Consider the following 20,632-nt stretch of genomic DNA (forward strand, 5'->3'; position numbering starts at 1 on the left):
TCAAAATCAAGCAAAACAATGTGAACAAGGAATATGTTTAAAAAGAAGTTTAAAAGTTCCGTGAAGCACTTAGCAGAGTGGCGCAGTGGAAGCGTGCTGGGCCCATAACCCAGAGGTCCGTGGATCGAAACCACGCTCTGCTACAATTTTTTTTTTTTTCTCCTGTGAAACTTTTTTTTTTTATCGGCTTCAATAAGTTTGTTAAGAAGGCGCATAAGACTGTGCATGACCCTTCATAACGTAACTGCAATGAGTGTTTTAGTTTCCTATTTTTGTAAACGGCTACACGGGTCTTGGCACACTAAATACCTGTGCAAAACGTAGGAAACACTCTTTTCTCTGACAGCATCTGAGAGTGGCTTCTTATCACAGCAGCAATCACAAAATTTGCGTCGAAATAAATGTTTTTGTCGCAGTGTTCGGATGAATTTTTGTTGACTACGTGTCGATGCATCAGATGTCTCAACCCGTTTCCGTGGTGTAGTGGTTATCACGTGCGCCTCACACGCGCAAGGTCCCCGGTTCGATCCCGGGCGGAAACAGATTTTTTTAATTGAGGTATTTTTTTTTTCTTTTTTTCTGCGGCATAGTCTGCACTTTGATTTCTGCAAATTATGAATACACCATAGTAAATTGCTATCTCATCGAATTAAAATGATCCCCTCCGCACTTGCCTGATTGTTGAATTATTTTTAATTCACGAAATCAAAATAGTCCTTGATGTTAGAGGCTCTAAACAGTGAACATCTGCCGCATAGATCAATAAATGCCGCTGCGGGGCCGCTAATTTTGACAAACATCGGAGGGGATAAAATTAACTTATATGTGCTGGAAACTGCTTGCCTTAGGCCAACTGGCCTGCGTGCTATTCCGCCTTTTGAGAATTCAATATGTACAATATAGTCTTCGAGATATTAACGATACAAGCAAACGGGATTGAAGCGTAAGGCTGGAGCTTCTTGTGGAGCACATATGCGTGTGGCATCGGTTTCAGAGCTTCTGCTTGAGGCGCACCTTCTGTTCAGAGTTAGCGCACCGTGGTAATCGATGTAGATTTCCGTGCTGTTTGCTTTGATTGACGATAACTAGCGGCGACGTCGACAGCGCTAGTCTTAGTTGAATCTTTATTCAACGTTTAGGCCAATGCGAGACTGATGAGTTGATGTGAAACGTCACCTCGCATGCACCACTGCTCTTTTGCTGTTTGTATGCGCAGTGCACAAAACACACAGGGAGACGTGTTTGCTTGAGGCGTTGGTGTGCGCCATTGTTCATAACCTGTGAGAGAGTTGAGCGTTGTCATTGCCTCACATGACACATCGCATCGCGGCAGAAATGTTGGCAGAACTATGGAGTTGTACGTGCGAAAACCACAATCGGATTCTGTGGCATGCCGTAGAGCTGCGCTCAAATTTTGCATTACGGAGTATCGTATACATAATCGGTGAATTTTTCACTACTTTATGTAACTTCACCCCATCGTTTCTGCGATTCCCACTAGAGGTAATGCAAGTTATTTGGATTCACTTCAAGGTGAATTGGCGCATTTATGAAATTTCAGTTGCGGTGCTTAGTGTGAGCGGTCGGTTTGGCGTACCAAGCTCATGTCAACGAACAAGATGGTGCATTTCTGATCGGGATCGAATGTATTGATTTCGATTGGCTCCATCCCGCAGCTTGCACAAATGAGCCAATCGTGATCGAGAAATTCGATCCCACTTGGGCTCGATCGCGACCGAATATATGCAGTCTGTGACACTGAATAAAACGGCTCACTTGCGAACGCTAATATATGCGCTGCGTGGTACCGCCATGGAGGAAGGAAACTCCATGGTACCGCAAATCACATGGTGGACTTATACCATCGCGATTGGCTCCTTTGTGCGAGTTGCGTAAGGGGGCCAATCGTGGTCCATAAATTCGATTCTGATCGGGTGTTATCACGATCGAAAGTGCACCCTGTGAGAGCGGTATCATGTCAGTCAACTTCAATTATACATGTTAATCCGTTCCCTAATAGTGAAGAAACTAATGCCAATAATTCAACTCGCGCCAAAGCAAGTTAAATTCAGTGAATGTGGCGTTATTTATTGAAACATTGCTTGTGTTTCCGCGACGTTGCTACACCGTGGGCCTTACTCCCGTCGGCTCTGAGGATACGCACCCGAGGCCGTGATGCTTTTAGGACAAAGTCAGCCTGCTCACAACTATGACGTCTGGCAACGTCAAAGTACAATGGCTGCGCCCATTGCAATGGCTGACGACGTGCAGTCAAGTGACACTGCGCGTAGAAAGCATCAAAAAGAAAGCTTACCCAGACCCAAAATCTTCAAAAAGACAAATGGAAAGTTCCATAACAATGTGTCGAAGTCATCGTTTGGCAGTGAGCCTCCGGAGGCCGTCAAGTTCAACCAGATGCTCGTCAAGCCGAACAAGAAGTGGTACGAGCAGGTAAGAACGTCGCATTTCCTCGTGTTTGCTGCTGATGCATAGTTCTATTCACTCTGCGTAAAACGGCTCCCAGGTTGTCTCTAGCTTGCTGCATATTACCTAACGTAGGAATTACGGGCAATGCGTACAGCCTGTCTTAAAGGATCACATCTGTTGTCAATGGATATCCTTTGAAAGCGTGGATTTTACTGATGGAATACCGTGGCGACAACAAGAACAATTCGCGTATTTTACACGTAAATCTCTCTGGACACTTGTAGAAGGTGTGACATATTTTTCATCGGTGATTAGCACATTATCTTATCAACAAAATATCAAGCTTATGTCTTGAAGGGACCTGTACTACTTTTTCTTGAAGTGAAAACAAACTATTTCAGAAATACTTTGCCGTTAAAAGTACTTCAATGCGTTTAGCCGAAGCGGGGTTATTGGCAGTCAAACACGGCCTCTGCAGTGCTCCCATTCCTTCTTCAATGCCTTGCACTGCGAAGGCTACGGCGCAGTGGGGCGTGCCCTAACGCTCCGCCTTCTAATGTCACCGTGGCGCGCAGTTCAAATTTCATTTTGGATGTTAACGTATACGCCACGACTTTCGCCGTTGGTCCCTACGACGCGTTAAACATAAGCCAAGCGTAGTTGTCCTCAGCTAGCCGCAGTGCGCTTAGCCAGTGGACTCGTGGCGGCACCCCGCGGCAGCCGCGGTATCTACGCCATGTAGCCGACCGCAGCTTGATGTCGGCTGTCGGCCAATAGGAGCCGTCTAAGGAAATGACGAAATAGTGCGTCCGATGACGCAATAGCGCGTCTAGAAGGGAGCGAGGACAGGGTCTTAGTTGAAAAGAGAGCGTTTGAGAGAGACTTCGCGATCCGCTTGCGAGCTCCAGGCACCGCGTACGACAGCAAAACTTGGCTGAGATGTCCACAAGAGCATGTGGTGCCCGCGGACTAAGTTACTTCACCAAACCCGCGGGGTGATTCAGGACCCCTTTAAGATCGTGTGTGCTTGAAAGCCATGTGGTTGTACTTTCCTGTCAAATTATAGTCAAATTTACCTGCGTAAATTTCTTATTGGTATCAATATAATCTTAATGCTTCTTTTCTCACTTAGCATATGTAGGTTTATCGCTTATTTTCTCCACAGTTGTCTTGTATCTTAAACTCTGAAGCCTGGTGCTTCCTAGGCAGTAGTGTAATTCGCTGTTCTTTGTGTACTACTAAACACATCCTTCCAAATGTGACTATGCCAGTTATTCAAAGACGAAGTGGCTGTTGACGATGTCATAGTGTCCAAGCAGGAAGAAGTCGTGGAGTGAGCGTGAATAAATGTCGAGGCTACAGCGTTTGAGCAAACTTTATTTCCTCGTCCTTCCTATTCAAGCCACTGAATTAGGCACACCATTCAAATCGAAGGTCATGCCAGGCACTTAGATGCTTTTCTGGTGTCCAGTAACTGCAGTTGCAGTAGTGTCTCTCGAAAATGTCACTAGAAAGTTTTGGCAATACGGAATGTTGCTTATGTAGACGTAAGCATCCAAGCTAGTGACGCTTCTTTGTGGAACTGGTTTAAACAAGGAGCACATAGCTATTATTGTGTTGACAACCCATATTCCACTTAGTTGTTGACATAGAACCATGATGGCGACATTATCATTTTCGTTACTATTTTTCCTTGGCGAGCACCCTCATTCAAAAAGTGTTTCTAACACTTTGCGGTTAAACAAAATGCTACAAGGTGCCGTAACAAGTACTACTGCTGTCATCTACATTGCCAGTGTTCTGGTAATCTTTAAAGGTAACGGGTAATACTTTATGGTCTGGTTCGCTGCAGTTCAATTCATCGCTTTTACGCTTCACTTGTTTCTTCTTTTTTTCTTTTTTTAATATGGAAAGCACTCAAGAAAACTGAACGTGGACTTTGTAAGGCGAGTGAAAGTGTTGGTGGACCGGCATACCGTGCCAGTAGTTGGTAAGGTCCGTGGGGCCTTTCCATGGTTGTCGCTGATGTGACCTTTCCGATCATTTGACCTATGCAGCTTCCAGAAGGGGACTCCACGACAGTTCCTGACAACCCTCCCGAACTGGTCTCAGCCAAGCGCAAGTTGGCGGAAGCCCTATTTGAGCATGACAAGGAACTTTACAAGAAACGTAAGCTCATTGACACAGGCACAGTGGTGACTTGCGACACAAAGTAACAAATTATTTTTTAAAAAGAGGGAGACAACGTTTTTTGAGATGAAAGAGCATAACATAAGGATGTTTTAACTACAGCTTTCGAACCTTGTGTGGGTCCTCATGTGGTTTGCTGCAACATAAGCAAGTGCAACATTGTGCTAGCTTTTGCTAACTTATGGACCTACCATCCATGGAGACTAAACGAGGGTTCTTTGGCTGGAACGACAAGCAATCAAAAGCCATCCTATGTTCCTGAGTTTTGAAAACTCTAGCGTTTAGTTTGGTGGCACTTGAGCAGTCGGGTGCACTCCTGTGCGGCTATTTGAATGTGTGTGTGTGTGCATGGCCACTCCTTGTGGAGGGGTAGTCAAGCACATGCATTGTGCTACACCAGAGGATGTGTCCTTTTCTGTGTGGTCTGGACTTGCAGAAGCCTGGCGACAAGCACAACAGCATGATAAATGGTATGATAAATGGATAATTGTCATAAACATAAAGGCATCTTTTTTTGTTCTTGTTGTAGTTCTGTTGTAGGCCCTAAATGTTGACAGCACCTCTATCTGTATTGGTAGCTGTGTTAGCCAGACAACAGCACATTTGTTGTTTTGAATCGTGGCGTGGTATTGTGACGTGGCAAATTTGTTGCATGTAGACTAGTGACATCTGGCACTGGCATAGTTGGCAATCGCCAGTTGCCTCCTACCTCTCCCCGTCCCGAGTTTGTCTACTCGAGAGTTGGCAACCCTAGTCTCACATAATTTGTCCCTCTTCGATAAAGTATCCCCTCCAGGTGCTCTGTGCACGATTATGCACGCCAAGGTGGTGCAGCAAAGGCAAATACACTAATAACAATAATGGTATTTAAAACATCTTGCATACATCTTGACACACTTATGGTTGTACCTGTCCTGCAAACGTGGATAATATCTGCAAAATGATTTAGTAAAATGAGTTGGAAGGTAGATGACTGGGTGTATGTACTTGGTCTCAGTATGTCATCATGTAGCAGGTTTGCTTCCTTACGTGTTCTTCACACTAACTTACATCAGGATTCTTTAAATCAAGAGGCTGGATAAGTGCTTTCCCAGTGTGCTAGACACAAAATACATAGTTGTTCTCATATTTGACATTCCTCTCGAGAGTTCCCGATGGCATGGAGCGCTAATTCTCTTAAGCTAACAAAGCTCACTGTATAATTATACTTAATCTGTTCCGCAGCTGTACACTTTTGTTTTGAAAGATTTTAATGGACAGGATCAATTGGCACTTGAAGGGGATATTCAAGTGTTCAGTGGTGGGGTCAAACCTCGGTCTCCCAGAACAACAGCCCGGTGCTCTAACTACATTTGAACCTTTCTGTACATAAAAATTATGAAAGACACAAAAATATGTTAATTATGTCCGATACTCGTTAAAAGCATATATTCGTAACACCCCAATATTGTCGAAAAACAGTTTACATTTACTTCGTTATATCGGACAATTTGTTATGTCCATGTCCGCTATATCGATGTTTGACTGTATTATACCGTGATTGCACATAGTTCTCTTGTACCGATGTCAAATATAGTTCTTTGATATGACTAGCCTATCCGTCACATTGCACAGCATGAGCGAGAGCATGTGTTCTTAATTGCCAGTTTTCATTCAACCAGACTTCCTGCTGTCTTTTGTGGGCCTCGCACAGCACATCAACAAGTTCCTTGTAAAAGTGAATGCATGCCAGTTTCTTCCATTCTTCCCAACTTGCCAGCTAGTACCTTGAGACCTTGTGTTAGACTACATCACTTAGGCGATTGGCATACATTTTCCAGGCTGTTACTTCAAGCAGCTAGTGCTATGCAAAAACCATGTAGCATCATACTGTCTTTGGGATAGGCTCAGGTTGTAATGGAGCAGGTTGTGTCATTTCTTTGCTGGAGTACGATAAGAATCAGTTGTCATGCTGTTGCTGCCATACTTTCATCATTATGATCTCTTTGCTGCTGTTGTTGCACACCCTTTGGTCCATCTGGAAACACATTGCAGGACCTCAAGCAATGCTACATAGCTGGCTACCTGGAAAGGGCTCCATGTAACATCGATGCTCACAGCGCGCAGGATCTGCATAATTCAAAAAGCATCTTTCTGTATGTTAGTATGTACATTCAGTGTGCAACAATCTGCTTTGGCCTTGTCGCTTTCTCTAAAAGAGTAATGTAGTGATGCGAGATATATTACAAGAGGAGGAATTAGTACCATTTCTCAGGGACCATGTATTCTGAGCATGGGGGCACAGAAAAACGGAGGCAGTGAGTTTGTGCTGAAAGCTTAGGTCATCACCAAGCACAATTCACAGATCTAGTTTGCTTGCCGTTCTTTCACAGATGGAGAGTCACGGGCCCGAGCCTCAGATATGCGGTGGGTGCGAACTGTGCTGGCAAAAGGCGTGCTTGCTGACAAGGTGGCTGCCCACACGCTGTTGATTCAGGAGAGCCCCCTGCACAACCTGGCGAGCGTGGACGCGTTGCTGGCCATGGTGACTCCTAAGGGAAAAAAGGAGTGTCTCCTCGCAATGGGTGAGCCGTAAGCATTGTGCTGTCTTTGAGTGGGAGATCTTTGATAGGCACTAGTCTCTTTACACTTTGATTGACACAAAATTTAGTTTCGACAACAGTGATAAATTGAAGTTACTGTATAGGCTCCCGCAGGGAGCCAGATCTGCGAGCCGCTTGCACAGCCATTCGCCACGCCCGGTCATGTCGAGCAGAGAAGCCAATTCTACAACGGCACTGAAACATTGAAAAGAGCACCAACATCAACACTGACCAGCGCCAGTGCTTACATATGTTTCTCAGTTGTACCCTGCCTTGTACCCTGCCTTTTGTGATTTAGTTTAGAGATGGCCGTCATTGGCGTGCTTCCTCTAAATCATTCTACACTTAATTATGATGTTTAATTGTTCTGTTCCACATAAATGAAAGCACAACTCATGAAATTGCCAGTGCAAAGGGTAGTCGCACCATCTATTGGTAGGTAAAGACATCCTAGATACAGAGACTAACTGTATTTAATAACACATTTTAGGCAGTCCAGTATTTTCAATCACTTTCTTTGAGGAGGTGAACTTTATATGTGAAATCAGTAAATATTATCTGATTGTCACTATAGTAATAGCGATCAACAATAAAGTGCCAGAGGTTGTTTCGATGCTCATTAACCTGTCTCTAGCAAGCACGAGGAGTGGCTTTTCCACATTAAAGAGAATCACAGCAAGGCAGACCTTTGTGCCTCTTTGCTCTCTGTAGGAGCATATACAGTAACTCAAGTGATGAGGTGGCAAATGATTCTGCCAGTGTATATCATAGGTAATGAAGCCTAGGCCACGAAACCACCTGTGTAGTGGATCTAGATTTGCTGTGGAGGCTAGGTGTGCATGTGCTGCCACGTTGAGATCACGACACATTGGCGATTGCTTCATCTGCAAAAAGCTGCATGTTTTCCTTGCAAGTGTCCATTTACGTGGCCGACTACAGTCAGGATGTGTATGTCACGGAGATAAGCTGCTTGGGAGCAAAAAGCCACTGTGGCACCCCAACTATCTTTCGCTTGCTTTTCTTGCCTGCTTAGCATGGGCGATCTGTTGACAGGAGATCAGTTTTCTTTTCATATCATGTATGTTGGGCACCTTGATTGCATGGGATCAAATGTTGCTGTTGTATTAGCATTTGGTGTAAGCCACAAGGAGTTGTATAGATCAATTTTGTGTAGTCTCTGCTCAGTATACTGGCTCATGAGGTTTCAAGCGACCTGGAAAAGAGGGAAAACCTGGATTTGTGACGGAAAGTTTGGGCAGTTGTAGAAAATATCCTGGAAATCTCAGAAAACCTGTCAGAAAATGTGAACCACACTAGAGAAAGCAACCGAGCGGAAGAGATGATATAAAGAATTTTGTATTTTGGTTTCCATTCAGAGCGCTAGTCAAGATAAAAAAAAATTAGGAGATTACAAATCTTTCGAACACAAACCTGGAGCTTTAAGTAGAAAAGTGGCATTGCTATGGTCCTGGGCAGCATTGAATAGTTTCTTTCTTTCTTTGTTTCCTTCCTTCCTGGACACTAGCCTTTTAATTGGTTGTAGCACAGTAGGACCTCGTTGATACGATCCTGTTCGATACAATTTGCCGACACGAACGTTTAGATTGAGAGCAGAAAAAAATGGCCCCGTTTAGTTACCCTTCTTTTTTGCCGGGTGATAGATCCCCAGAAAACACTATCTTTTGGCACTAATATTCAGCACATCACCAGACTGCAGTTGTATGATATGTTTTCTGGCTACTACATCCTATGTAAACAAGAAAAGGCACGAGGTGCATGCAATCACGAACAGTAGCAGCCCGCTGCAGCAGCTTCTGCACACAACTCACCCACCTGTGTCTTGTCAGAATGAAAAAGCTGCTGACCGAGGCTGAATTTGAGGAGCGCAAATATAAGCTTGCTGAAGCCGTAAAAATGGCAACTTGTCTCTTGGGCCGCTCGAGCCTCACCGGCTCAGCATTTGTCAGCATCTTGTGCCGCAGATGTTCGCGCAGTGCTTCGCGTTATGTAGATGTCAACTACAGTTGAAGCTGCCAGATTTCTTAGTAACTTTGGATTGTACGTTTTCCCAGTTAGTATGTTTTCTTTCACATTTTTAATGCACTGGTACTCTTAGGGTACTTCACGCACTTTCCAGAGGCTATCTATCTGTCTGTCTGTCCATCCGTCTGTATGTAAGTAACTATTTTCCCACTTACCTGGGTCACTGTTTAGCCCCTGGTTGAATGGTTAGTGCGTTGGGCTGCTGTGCTGAGGTAACAGGGTTCAAAATCAACTGTGGGACCAATTTGGGTCACTGAATATGTGGCAATGTGTACATATGTGCCCGTCTTCAATGAAGTTCTTTCACGCCACATAGGTCGTTGTAGATGCGAGAGTGGTAGATATGCTGTTTCCAAGGTACTCTTTTACGCTAACTTGGAGCACTAGGTAATAACGTCTTTCACGCCAGCACTTTAACAAGCTGTGCCATGCATGCACTGGGCACGTACCACTCTTCAGTGAACCTCTCGCCAACTTGAGTCAATGAGTACGTGCCACTGAGTATGTGGCAAGCGAGAGAACAATTCTCAGCGTTCACGCGCACCGGAGCACCCTGCATTTCGGAGGCCATGTGTGTGCTTCGTTGCAGCACCAGTAGGTGGTGCCGAGTGTTCTTAGGGAATGAGGAATGCCACTGCAGTGTGCAATTCATACATAACTTGTTTCGAGGGTGACAGTACATTGTGTCCCTATATTGCTTCAATGCTTAGCACATTACAAATGACAGTCACTGTGAGATGGGTTCTGTGGTTTTTTTTTAGATGTATTGTTACGGGGGATGGGGGGCAATATATGTATTTACAATATATGCAGCTACGAGGTTGTAGCTCAGTAGTCAGGGTAACACCATCTATGGATCATCGAGACGTTTCAACCTCCTCATCACCTCACAACGTCCTTTTGTCCACAGTGGCACAAACTCGTACCTGACAATATGAATGAGGTTCTGCTGTAGTTGGCAAACAACAAAGAGTGCCTCCTGGAGGTTGGCATTTCTTGAACTGTGTAAATTGTGCCTGAGTATTTAGACGAGACCCTTCTGAAGAAACAAACAGGGGGGGGGGGCTTCAAAGGGTGATTCAGGGAATTATGTGAATTCGGTGTGTATTAATGAAGTTCTGCTCTACTTATGGGATGGCATATATACAGCCACTACAGTCACTACAATAACGAAATTGACGGGGAATGCGAAAACATTCGCTTTAGCGAGAATTTCGTTGTGGCAAAATGAGACAGCCCAAATAGGTAATGTGTCGCAGAACGAAACTTAGCTGTCAAAATTTGGTTAGCTTACCTTGCCAAGTTTGGTCGAGGATATTGTCACATGGTAGTGAGAGTGAAAAGACACTGCAGCAAAACTGAATAGCTTAACTAACTTTTTAGGGGGTGAACCTGGGCCTATAAAAGCAAGTTACACTCAAAGCACAACGATAGCAGCGAACACAATCAGCGCTCGTCAAAATTTGATCAGCTGGTCAAGCGCGTTGGCTTCTATCACTTGTCGAAGGTTCTAGTGTAATCACTGGTGCCCGCGTGTCTTCTAGAAAGTACTTCACAATTCGCTTCGTGCATACAGTCAGATTACACAATGTTCGGCGACGACAAACGACGGTTGATACCATCGATAACATTAAAGAAACTTCCAATACATGGAGGCGCATCTTGCGTTGTGCATTTGAAAAGTGGTTAACCGAGAAGGATAAACAATTGCACGTGTCAATATAGAACCGCATTGCCGGCATTAAAAAGTGCGCCTCATGCGCTTTCTAAGATGCGATCACTTTTGTGAGATGTTGTATAGCTCGGCACCGGATGCAGAACAACAGCACTCCGTGCATGCATCAGCATTTCTTCAGCGCATGCTGTTGCCCGTACGCTCCGACGCTTCCGGCGCTGAGCGCGAAAGCGATTGCATCTCGTATACCCTAAGGCAGTCAATCGAGGTTACAGCACCTTCAGGCAAATCTACACCAGGCGCCAAATCCGCACACGATGCCTGTCGGATGGCACCAAAACCACTGTTCTTGAAGCAAGGGAGGCGTATTCCTGGACGATAGCTCAATCATGTGGCACTGATGCGTGGCACTCTATGCTGTGACCGCCATTCAAGCACCATAAACCATTACATGTCGGCGGTACATATATTTCCTTGTTTTTTGCTGCATGTTTCTCACCGAGGTGCACCATTACGCACTACACTAGGAGCCTGAAAATCGTCGTCACATGTCGGTAGCTACGTGTGTGCCACTTCAAATGGGCAATTAGCAAACAAGATGGTAACCATGATGTGTTTCCAGTGCACGCAATCGCTTCTGGCGCTTGGTTGTTTTTGTAAGCAAAAATGGTGGGGCCCACGCAAGTGTAGTGTGCTGGTATTTTACGCAATTTTGGTGCAAAGCAATCGCATTTGAGCACATTTCGCAGCCTGCTAGCCTTGTGCGAGTTGGTAATATGTGGGGTTACGTTACGTTATGCAGGATTGTAGTAAAGCTACATTTTGTTGTCGAGAGGTGCGAAATGCCTTGAATCCTATGCGCGTTCATTGGGGATACGGAAATATTTCGTTGTGACAGGATTTCGTTATCGCAAGTTTCAACTGTTCCACATATTCTGACATGACACTGTATGTAAGATGGTCGGCCCGAAAAGGAAGCCTACAGCTGCTTCAAAACTGCAACGTATTTAATACCAAGAACCTATGAACAGGTTTTTGCTGTTCCGGTAAGGATGCCATAGTGAATGTTTTCATAATACTGTACTTATGTGTTAATGTGTCGTTGCTTCTAGTGTGAATGTGCCTATTGCACATACACACATGCTATGATGTGTGTGTGCATGCAAGTATCTATACAATGTATACACATTTCCTATTGGTACTTTCAGATGCCCTGAAGGACCTGTTTCTGTCTGATCTCCTCGTACCTGATAAGAAGTTGAAGGCCTTTTGTCAGGTGAGAACATTTCAGAGCATTCGGAGCAGAATTGAACGCCTGTCAAACTTTTGGCAGACAGGCAGATGGGCGGGTCCCGCTGTCGCAGCACACGAGGTTGTCAGCCTGATTTGTGCATTTGAAGGGGGGCAGAATGCAAGATTTCTCATGTACGTGGCATTTGCGCAAGTCCCCAGCTTGTCAAAATTAGCCAGGAGCCCTTTACAACGGCCCTCTCTCTCAGCCCCCTGTTTTCCTTTGGCACGTCAGGAGACAACTTCATCATTTTTGAATCTTGTGTAGAGTGTTGTAGGTTCCTCTTCTTATGCTCGTTATTACCGTTAACCAACTAAAGATTGTATAGTGGATTTGGTGTTACGCTGCTGGTCAATAGGTCGCAGGATCAAATCCCAGCCACGCGGCTGCATTTCAAGGGAGGTGAAATGCAATAACACCCTTGTACCATTCATTGGGTACACATTAAAGAACAGCAGGTGGTCAAAACTAATCCAAAACCAATCCTCACCATGGCAGGCCTCCTAATCATATCCTGGTTTTGGCATGTAAATCCCCAGAATTTAATTTTTAGTTAAAGATTCTATACAGTTTATCTTGCACTTATACCGTGTAATTGTGGTCCTAAGTTAGAAACGCTCTTACTAGTAAACTATACTTATCAACAAACTGCATTCTTCCGTACCCGATTGCCTTGTTTGTTATTGCTTTTTATCATTATTAATTTGCCGAGCTGTCAATGAGAAGTCAGAGTCAGTACTTTCCCTTAAGCAATTCCTTTGGGCCTTTAAGGTGAAGATTGATACTAAAATGAAATTCGGGAAATAAAAAAGCCTAGTTTCAAGTAGCTTAGATATAGAGCAGCTTCCGTCCAGAAATTCGTTTGAAATGCGAGTGGGTGCATCATGAAAAGCACGCAAAAATGTACATTTCTTATATCAAAATTGAAAAAACAAAAGAACACGCCACCATTAAAACTTACCACGAATATTGAAGAAACCATAATATTGATAACGAGCCCAGCTGCTCGGCATGACTTCCGAGATTAGGCCGTGCTCGTGACACATTGAAAATACCGGAGGCGATGCCTAATTTATTTATGGAGAAGTGCCACTTTGAAATGATTGTGTGGTCTACTGCCTGCCGTGTGACCAGTTCACGCGTTCACGTCACGTGACCCACTGGCTACCCATGCACTCAGCGCCCCCTGGCGAGCCTGAATGGCAATGGCCCTCTCGAGTCCAGGACGCTGCTCCTCTGGCACTTTGAGGACCTGCTGAAGCAGCGGTATGCAACGTTCCTGCAGTCCGTGGAGACGGTCTCCTTCGACCAGGTGGAGAAGCTCAAGCTGCGTGCTGTCACGTGCATGTTCCACATGCTCACGTACCACCCTGAGAAAGAACTGGTGAGTATTGCACACGATTGAGGGTGAGTGGGACAGGGGTGTACCCTTAAAGGACCCCTCACCAGGTCTGGCCATTTTGAGCTGACAAGTGCAGAGCATACAATGCGCGCTAAGGATAGTGTTTGCAAAGAACTGCATCGCTACCTGCCGCGGAAAGATCTGAAATTTCAATCCGAACGCCGTTTTCCCTTTCCCTTGTGGCGACCGCACTCAAAGCTGGACAATGACGTGCTGGTGCCCCTGCTCATTGTCCCTGATTGTCCCTCATTGTCCCTGTCCCGGCCTACATACTTGGGTCCGCAGTGTGATGTCGCTCGTGGTGACACGTGACTTAGAGAATTATTCAAGGCAACATCTGTTATTTGTGTGATGTGTTGCTTGAATTGATGAATTGAGGTTTATAGTAATAATAAAACGCACAAACATCTGTTTTTTTTGTTTTACTTCGCACCGAAGCAAGAGAGATGTACTTCTGCTTTGTCTGCTTGTTCCCACAGTCGTGCAGTCATGTGCGCAGGTACCAAAACTGCCATTTTCTACCGTGTTCTAGCGCATGATCATGCTCTGCGATGTGCTTGTCCCGCCTCAGTATTTGTGTAGCACTGAATTATACCGCTAGTCGTGTGTCCTTTTGCACATCGCTCAAAATCTTGCACTGCACGAAACCAGACAATCACAGCAGCTCATGCGCAACGCTGTTAGCAAAAATGCGCAGCGCCGTAAAAAAAAAAAACGAGGAGAAAATATGAAGGCGGGGCCCGTGATGTATGCATCGTGTGATCCACGAGGTCCGGTATGGGAGAATGCAGGAAGGAATTTAGCTTGCGGAGGCTAGATGGGGCGAGTGGAAAGAGTGTCTCGCTATACAGTGAAGCTCTCCTCCTGAAATCATGGGTTCGCAGCACTGAAATATTTCTGCTAATAATTAGCCGATTTGGAAAATTTTTGTGGCAGAACGCTCCTTAGAGAACATGTAACGACTTTCAGCGTATAACCAAAATTTTCTATGGGGCCTGGTGAGTGGCCCTTTAAGATGGCTCTACTCCACATAGCAGGCAGCTTCGAAAGCTTGAGAGACTTATCTCACTCTTTGCATTCGCAACCCAAGAAGGGTGCGTCACAGGAAAGAAAGTCATAAGTTATGTGATTCGATGTAATGTTAGGTCTGTCACCTTCATGTAGCAAGATGTGATGCTACTATTATTACATTGCTGATTTTGTAATGATTTACAATCAAAGGAGCATCGTTCTTGGTGGTGGTGCTCTTGGTGGTGGTGTGCTCGTGGTGTGCTCGTGGTGTGCTCGTGATCAAGACATACTATGCTGCACGTTGGAAGCACGAAGTGCACAAATGATACCTGAGTTCACGTGAACTTACTTCAGGCCGCAATCATCAAAATCGACAAAAAACAATTGAAGGTAAAAGTTTCACATCACTCGTGAACAATCTTGCAAATCTCCTGCCCTACCTAGCCGAAGCGACATGTGCATTTGCCCTGAGATAAACACGTTCTTTTTTCCCAAGTGCTACAGAAGGAGCACTGACACAGTAATCTTTTTCATTAGAGATGCAAAGAGCTTCAGTAATCTCCCATTTTTTTCTGAATACTCAATTTGCACAACACCAAGCAACACCAACACCATCAGGACTCAGAAAAACTAGGAGATTTTTGATGCTCTTTGTATCTCTAATGAAAAGGATTACTGCATCAGTGCTCCTTCTGTAGCGCTCGGGAAAAACAGACGTGTTTAGCTCAGGGTAAACGTGAATGTCGCTTTGGCTAGGTAGGGCAGGAGGTTTGCAAGATGGTTCATGAGTGATGTGAAACTTTTGCCTTCATTTGATTTTTGCCGTCTTTGATGACTGTGGCCTGGTTCAAGGAAATATGTTTGAGCGGTTGGGTGCACCAGCACTGCTTCCCTGTCTACATACAGCCCTGTTTTCCGAGAATAACATTCAGTTGAAGTCCGGTGTTCTTGTTGCCCCTCTCTGCTCGTCCGTGTTTATTTGTGCGCTGGAACGATGTTTCATGATGCTGTCTGCAACTGTCTTTAAGTTGTGAGTAACACAGTACATATAAGGCAAGACCTCCAGCATCACATTCTCTGCGTTTGCCCAGCTCTTCTGCTGTGAGCAAGCACATAAAACGGTGAGATCGAAGGTCTCGTTGTTATCCGGCCACGGCTGCCGCATTCTGATGAGGGTGAAATGCGAAAACACCCGTGTACTTAGATTTAGGTCCACGTTGAAGAACCCCAGGTGGCCGAAATTCTTCCAGTGTCTGCCACTACGGCATGCCTCATAATCAGATCGTGGTTATGACATGTAAAACCCCGTAATTTAATTTTTTAAAGCCAGGAAGTGTCTATGCAGTGCTGGACCTCCCTAAGACTTCTAGCATATCATTAGTTTCTCTCTCCACCTTGCCTTTTTCAGTTCCTGCTGGAACGACTGATCAACAAACTGGGTGACCGCATGCATTCAGTTGCCTCGCGGGTGGCCCACTACCTGACGCAGCTGACCAACCACCATCCGCGCATGAAGGGTGCCGTACTGACCGAAGTAGACCGGTTCGTCTACCGTCCCAACGTGGCACAGAAAGCCCAATATTACGCCCTCTGCTTTCTCAGCCAGGTGAGTGCAGTTAGGTGGCTCTGCCAAAGGCATAGTTGAATTCAGCAGGGAAATGTTTACAGGGGTCTGTAACACATGTTCCAGTGCTGTTTGGTTTGCTTCTGTAAAGTAAGAACGAGTTGTGATCGCCGAACTTTGGCATTCAACCTACCATTCCTTTTTGAAAAATGTTTTCAATACTCAGTAACGCTTCTGACTGCAGTGTCTATCAATGTGATTCCTGAAAACTGGGATGATTAGAGAGTTGTATTCTAAGCAGCCCACTAATGTGTGCAAAGATGGGATTATCATTTGAAAGTTTGCGAGATTCTGTTTTGAAGCGGTGCCTTTCGTAATTCATTTTTTGTATGGTCAGTGAGGTATTTGAATGTTCTGTCTCCCGATGTTATTGATACTGCTTTTAATTCAAGTCTTGTTGATTAAGTTTTTCTGCTAACTTGAAAGTTCCCGGCCAGCGCCTGTACATTTCCATGTTCCCAATGTTTTGTTATTTTGATTCTGAAATGCAAAAACAATGAAGCCAAACGAATTAAGTATGCATGCTGTGCGAATTGCTCTTGCTTAACTGAGACGATCATCATAGATGGGTTCTGCCAAAATGTTTTGCAGTTTTGATTCTCTACTCGGTCTTATTACGCGTACCATATTTTAGTGAGCTTGACCAGAAAAAAAAGTGTGTGTTATGATTGAGTAGCAGATATGATAATTTTCTTCTCACTCCCGGTGCTCTTGTTCGTGCAGCTCCTTCTCTCGGACAATGATGTGTTGCTGGCACGTTCCTTGGTGTCCTTCTATTTCACCTTCTTCAAGAAGTGCGTCCAGCGTTCCAAGGTGGCGGATGCTCGTACCATGAAGGTGCTGCTGACGGGTGTCAACCGAGCGTTCCCTTATGCTCGAGCAAGTGATGCTGAGGGCTTGCCGGACGACCAAGTTAACCTCATGTTCCGTCTCGTCCACCTCACCGACTTCAACATCGCGGTACAGGCACTGACCCTACTTTTCCAGGTCGGTGAACAATCATTTAAGCTGGATGCACATAGCACTTTTTAACTCTTTTTAATGCATTAGCATTCTTATGGTGCTTCACACACTCTCTGGGAGCTAGCTATGTTTATATGTGTGTTTTTACCTAACCATTTTCCAGACTACCTAAGTCACTGGGTAGTCTATGGCCGAATGGGTAATGCATTAGGCTGCTGTGCTGAGGGTACATTGTTCGAAACCAATGGTTGGGCCAACTTGGGTGGCTGAGTATGTGGCAATGTGTACAATGCGTCAAACAAGGGAACGATTCTCAGCATCCAGAGCCACTGGCACGGCATGCTTCTCATCTCGGAGGCCATGCGCAAACTTCTCAGCAGCACCACTAGATGGCACGGCGTGTTACAAAAGGCTAAATAAAGATTATGAAGTTGTTCTAGTGATATTCCTTGATGGGGAATCATGTTTAGGCCTTCTGCAGCTATGTCACTCGTATTGAAATGCAAGCAACAAACATGTGGCTCATGATGTTAGCTGTTTAGCTGTGTTAGAAAGCGCGCAGCATTCTGATGCATTTGCGTCATTTCCCATGCTTTGGGGAGTGAAAGTCGAGTTTGCTTTATCGTCGGCCTCTCTGGCTTCTGAATGCTGGTTGTGAAGTGATCCGACGTATGTCTCCTGGGTAGCTCATGTGTCACATGACTCACATGTCGCAGTGACGTCCATCGTGTGAATACAGCTTCAAAGGGTCTCTGGGGCACCTATTTTTGCACTGTCCCATAGTTCAAGCCTCAAGGTTTGCCTTAAGAAGCCTCAGCTCTGAGCAAACTTTCCCAACAAGGGTGCGTGTCTTTGTCGGGGCAAAAGGAAGTTCCTTGTTTCTTTGGGAGGACAAGTACCCTTGTCAGAATGTTGGCTTGCCTTGTCAGCCCAGTGTTGATCAACTCCCTATTCTTTCTGTGGCACTTATGTCTTGTATGCATACACACACAGATTGTAATTACCATGTGTTGCATGAAATAAGGAGGAGGGAAGCATGAGACCAACAATTATTATACCCATTAATGTGGACAAGATCCAAACTCTTTATAATATGGTGGCACAACGTCTACGCAGTGCTTTCACATCTCGGCTAATGGCTGCCTTGTTTGTTCGCATCAGCAGGGTGAAGAATCACATAGGTAATTTTTTTTGCCGTAATCTCTTCACACGTTACTTTCCTCTCGGCTTTTGCTAGATCCTGGATGCCAAGAGCTCACTGTCGGATCGCTTCTACGGGGCCCTCTACCGAAAGGCGCTGGACCCGGCGCTGGAGCACTCAAGTCACCAGACCATGTTCCTCAACCTCCTTTACAAGTCGCTCAAGCGGGATACAGAGAACAATCGGGTCAAAGCATTTCTGAAGCGACTGCTGCAGGTAATGGCGTTATGATGGCCACGTTTCTTTATGCTATTGGGAGTGCATTTTGGGATGACTGCGCTCGGTGACAACCTAAGAATCCAGTAAACGATCCGTGTCCACAGAAGCACACTATACCTGTCCTTGTGCCTCTGTACTCCAAGGCATTGTTCTTAAATAACATTAATATTGAAAGACATTTGCCTCCAAGGATTCCTCAGCGACATTTCTAACATGCTGTTTTTGAATATACTTAAGTAACCCATTTCAACAAGCCTACAGAAAGATAGACAAGCAATTAAATTAAAATTTTGCAAGCTTAACGCGATTTTTGCACAGTCAACTTTTCTTTTATTGATTATCTAATAAAATAAAGTATACAGTGTAATCCTATTGATACGTTCCTCGTTGCATTTTTCCCAGCTGCTATGTCATGCTTACACAGTCCTGACCCAAATTACATTAACTCCCACGTATTATATTTTCATTTGATATGTCTCCATTTTGTAATCTTCCCGCAGCTTGTGTTGCATTTGAATGCAGCGGTCACGTAAGTTTAGTGGTGCAGAGGGAAATTTGCTCTCTCACATTGCAACAAGTGATTGATGTGTTGCAGCAAGTGACCAGCACATGGCAACAAGCGACTGATACGTTGTGACAAGCAACCGAAGTTTGCAATTCGTGGGCATCACTATCATCAGGAGAAAATGTGCACAGAGCAGGTGGTGAAGCACCCGAAAAACTGTACATCGGTTAAAACTTGCAGGGAACCACAAAGCACAGAGCTACATTTATTTTGGGGCCTGCAAAGATCATAATTAGATTACCACCAGTTCTCTTTAGCCAGCTTCATCTCAATAGTGCCTTATTATACGATGAATCATACCAAGAGTGGAAAAGGGACACTGTGACGAAACATTGTAGTGTCCCTTAATTGTGCATAACCTCACATGCCATCCCTGGTTACAGTGCGAGTGCAAGACATGTAATACAGTCAACGACTGAAATTTCGGACGCCCAAATTTTCGGACATGCCTGATATTTCGGACGTCTTTGCGGCACCGCCACGAGCCCCATAGAATCAATGTATAAGGACATCTGAAGTTTCGGACGCTCGAACCCCCCGCCGTCCAATTTTTCGGACTTTTTGATGGACGGAAGGTCTTTTGGCTCCTCGCACAGCGCCCTTGCGAAGGAAATCCACTTGCAGCCGAAGCATATCACCGCTTTGAACCACAACTAGCCGAATCTAGCCGTCACACACCGATTTGGTCTGGCCACGCTGGCTATGTTCATCGCCGCACTTCCGCCTCCGGCGAAGTTTCTAGAGCGGCGCCTTTTTTTTTTGTTTGTTTGCGCAGGCCACATTTTGGCTAGCGTGGTGTGTGGTTGTGCTGTTGTGTCAAGCGTGCTCTGCGACGCTAGGCCTAGGTGCTTCGACGCTCGTCAGCGAACTCGACTGTTCGCAACTTGAGGATTTCGCTTGCCTTTGATGGCGCCCACTCCGTCTTCGTCGTCCTCGCTGATGGCATCGAAGCGCGGAAAGCAGTACCGTCGGACGACGTGATCAATGACCTCCGCTCTGCTGGGGTTTCCATACCCACGGAAATAACTTTTGAACAGTTTGTTGACGCTGACTACGAGCTCGACTTCCGTGCAGAACTGACTGATGAGGAAATAGTCCGTCAGGTTGTGGGGGATTCAGAAGACTCCGATGTTGAAAATGAGGAGCCAATGCCTGCGCCGCCTACAAGCGCCGAGTTGACGCGAGCACTGTCGACTCTTTCATCGGTGTACAGTGCTGACATGACCCTTGCTCAGATCGAGGCGAATATGATCGCATGCAACCAAAACGCCCTCAAAACAACAATCAACAAGTTCTTCAAGCCATTGCAGCAATAACACCGGCTGCCTGACGATGCACATGTACATAATAAACCGGCAGTCGGCTGCATACAGAGTTTTTGAATGCCTCTTTTTATAGCCACTTCACTGATGCTGTGGCAGGGTTTCGGAAGCCTGTTA

At 45.3% G+C, this 20,632-nt stretch overlaps 1 protein-coding gene and 2 non-coding genes across 3 annotated transcripts in view; all 3 read left to right on the forward strand.

Moving 5' to 3' along the window:
* Window positions 1-71: 71 nt before the first annotated feature.
* On the forward strand, window positions 72-143 carry TRNAM-CAU (transfer RNA methionine (anticodon CAU)). The gene has a single exon. It is a non-coding gene; the product is annotated as a tRNA-Met (tRNA).
* Window positions 144-469: 326 nt separating this feature from the next.
* Window positions 470-542, forward strand: TRNAV-CAC (transfer RNA valine (anticodon CAC)). The gene has a single exon. It is a non-coding gene; the product is annotated as a tRNA-Val (tRNA).
* A 1,678-nt stretch (window positions 543-2,220) lies between these two features.
* Noc1 (Nucleolar complex protein 1) overlaps window positions 2,221-20,632 on the forward strand; it is a 39,267-nt gene continuing 20,855 nt past the window's right edge. Inside the window, exons 1-8 of the mRNA XM_075675408.1 lie at window positions 2,221-2,451; window positions 4,485-4,596; window positions 6,990-7,181; window positions 12,126-12,193; window positions 13,389-13,592; window positions 16,030-16,227; window positions 16,969-17,232; window positions 18,446-18,625. Coding sequence (XP_075531523.1) covers window positions 2,236-2,451; window positions 4,485-4,596; window positions 6,990-7,181; window positions 12,126-12,193; window positions 13,389-13,592; window positions 16,030-16,227; window positions 16,969-17,232; window positions 18,446-18,625 — 1,434 coding nt within the window. The 5' untranslated portion in view covers window positions 2,221-2,235. The remainder of the gene's footprint in view (window positions 2,452-4,484; window positions 4,597-6,989; window positions 7,182-12,125; window positions 12,194-13,388; window positions 13,593-16,029; window positions 16,228-16,968; window positions 17,233-18,445; window positions 18,626-20,632) is intronic.

This window comes from Dermacentor variabilis, chromosome 11, assembly GCF_050947875.1.
Source record: "Dermacentor variabilis isolate Ectoservices chromosome 11, ASM5094787v1, whole genome shotgun sequence".
Lineage (NCBI taxonomy): Eukaryota > Metazoa > Arthropoda > Arachnida > Ixodida > Ixodidae > Dermacentor > Dermacentor variabilis.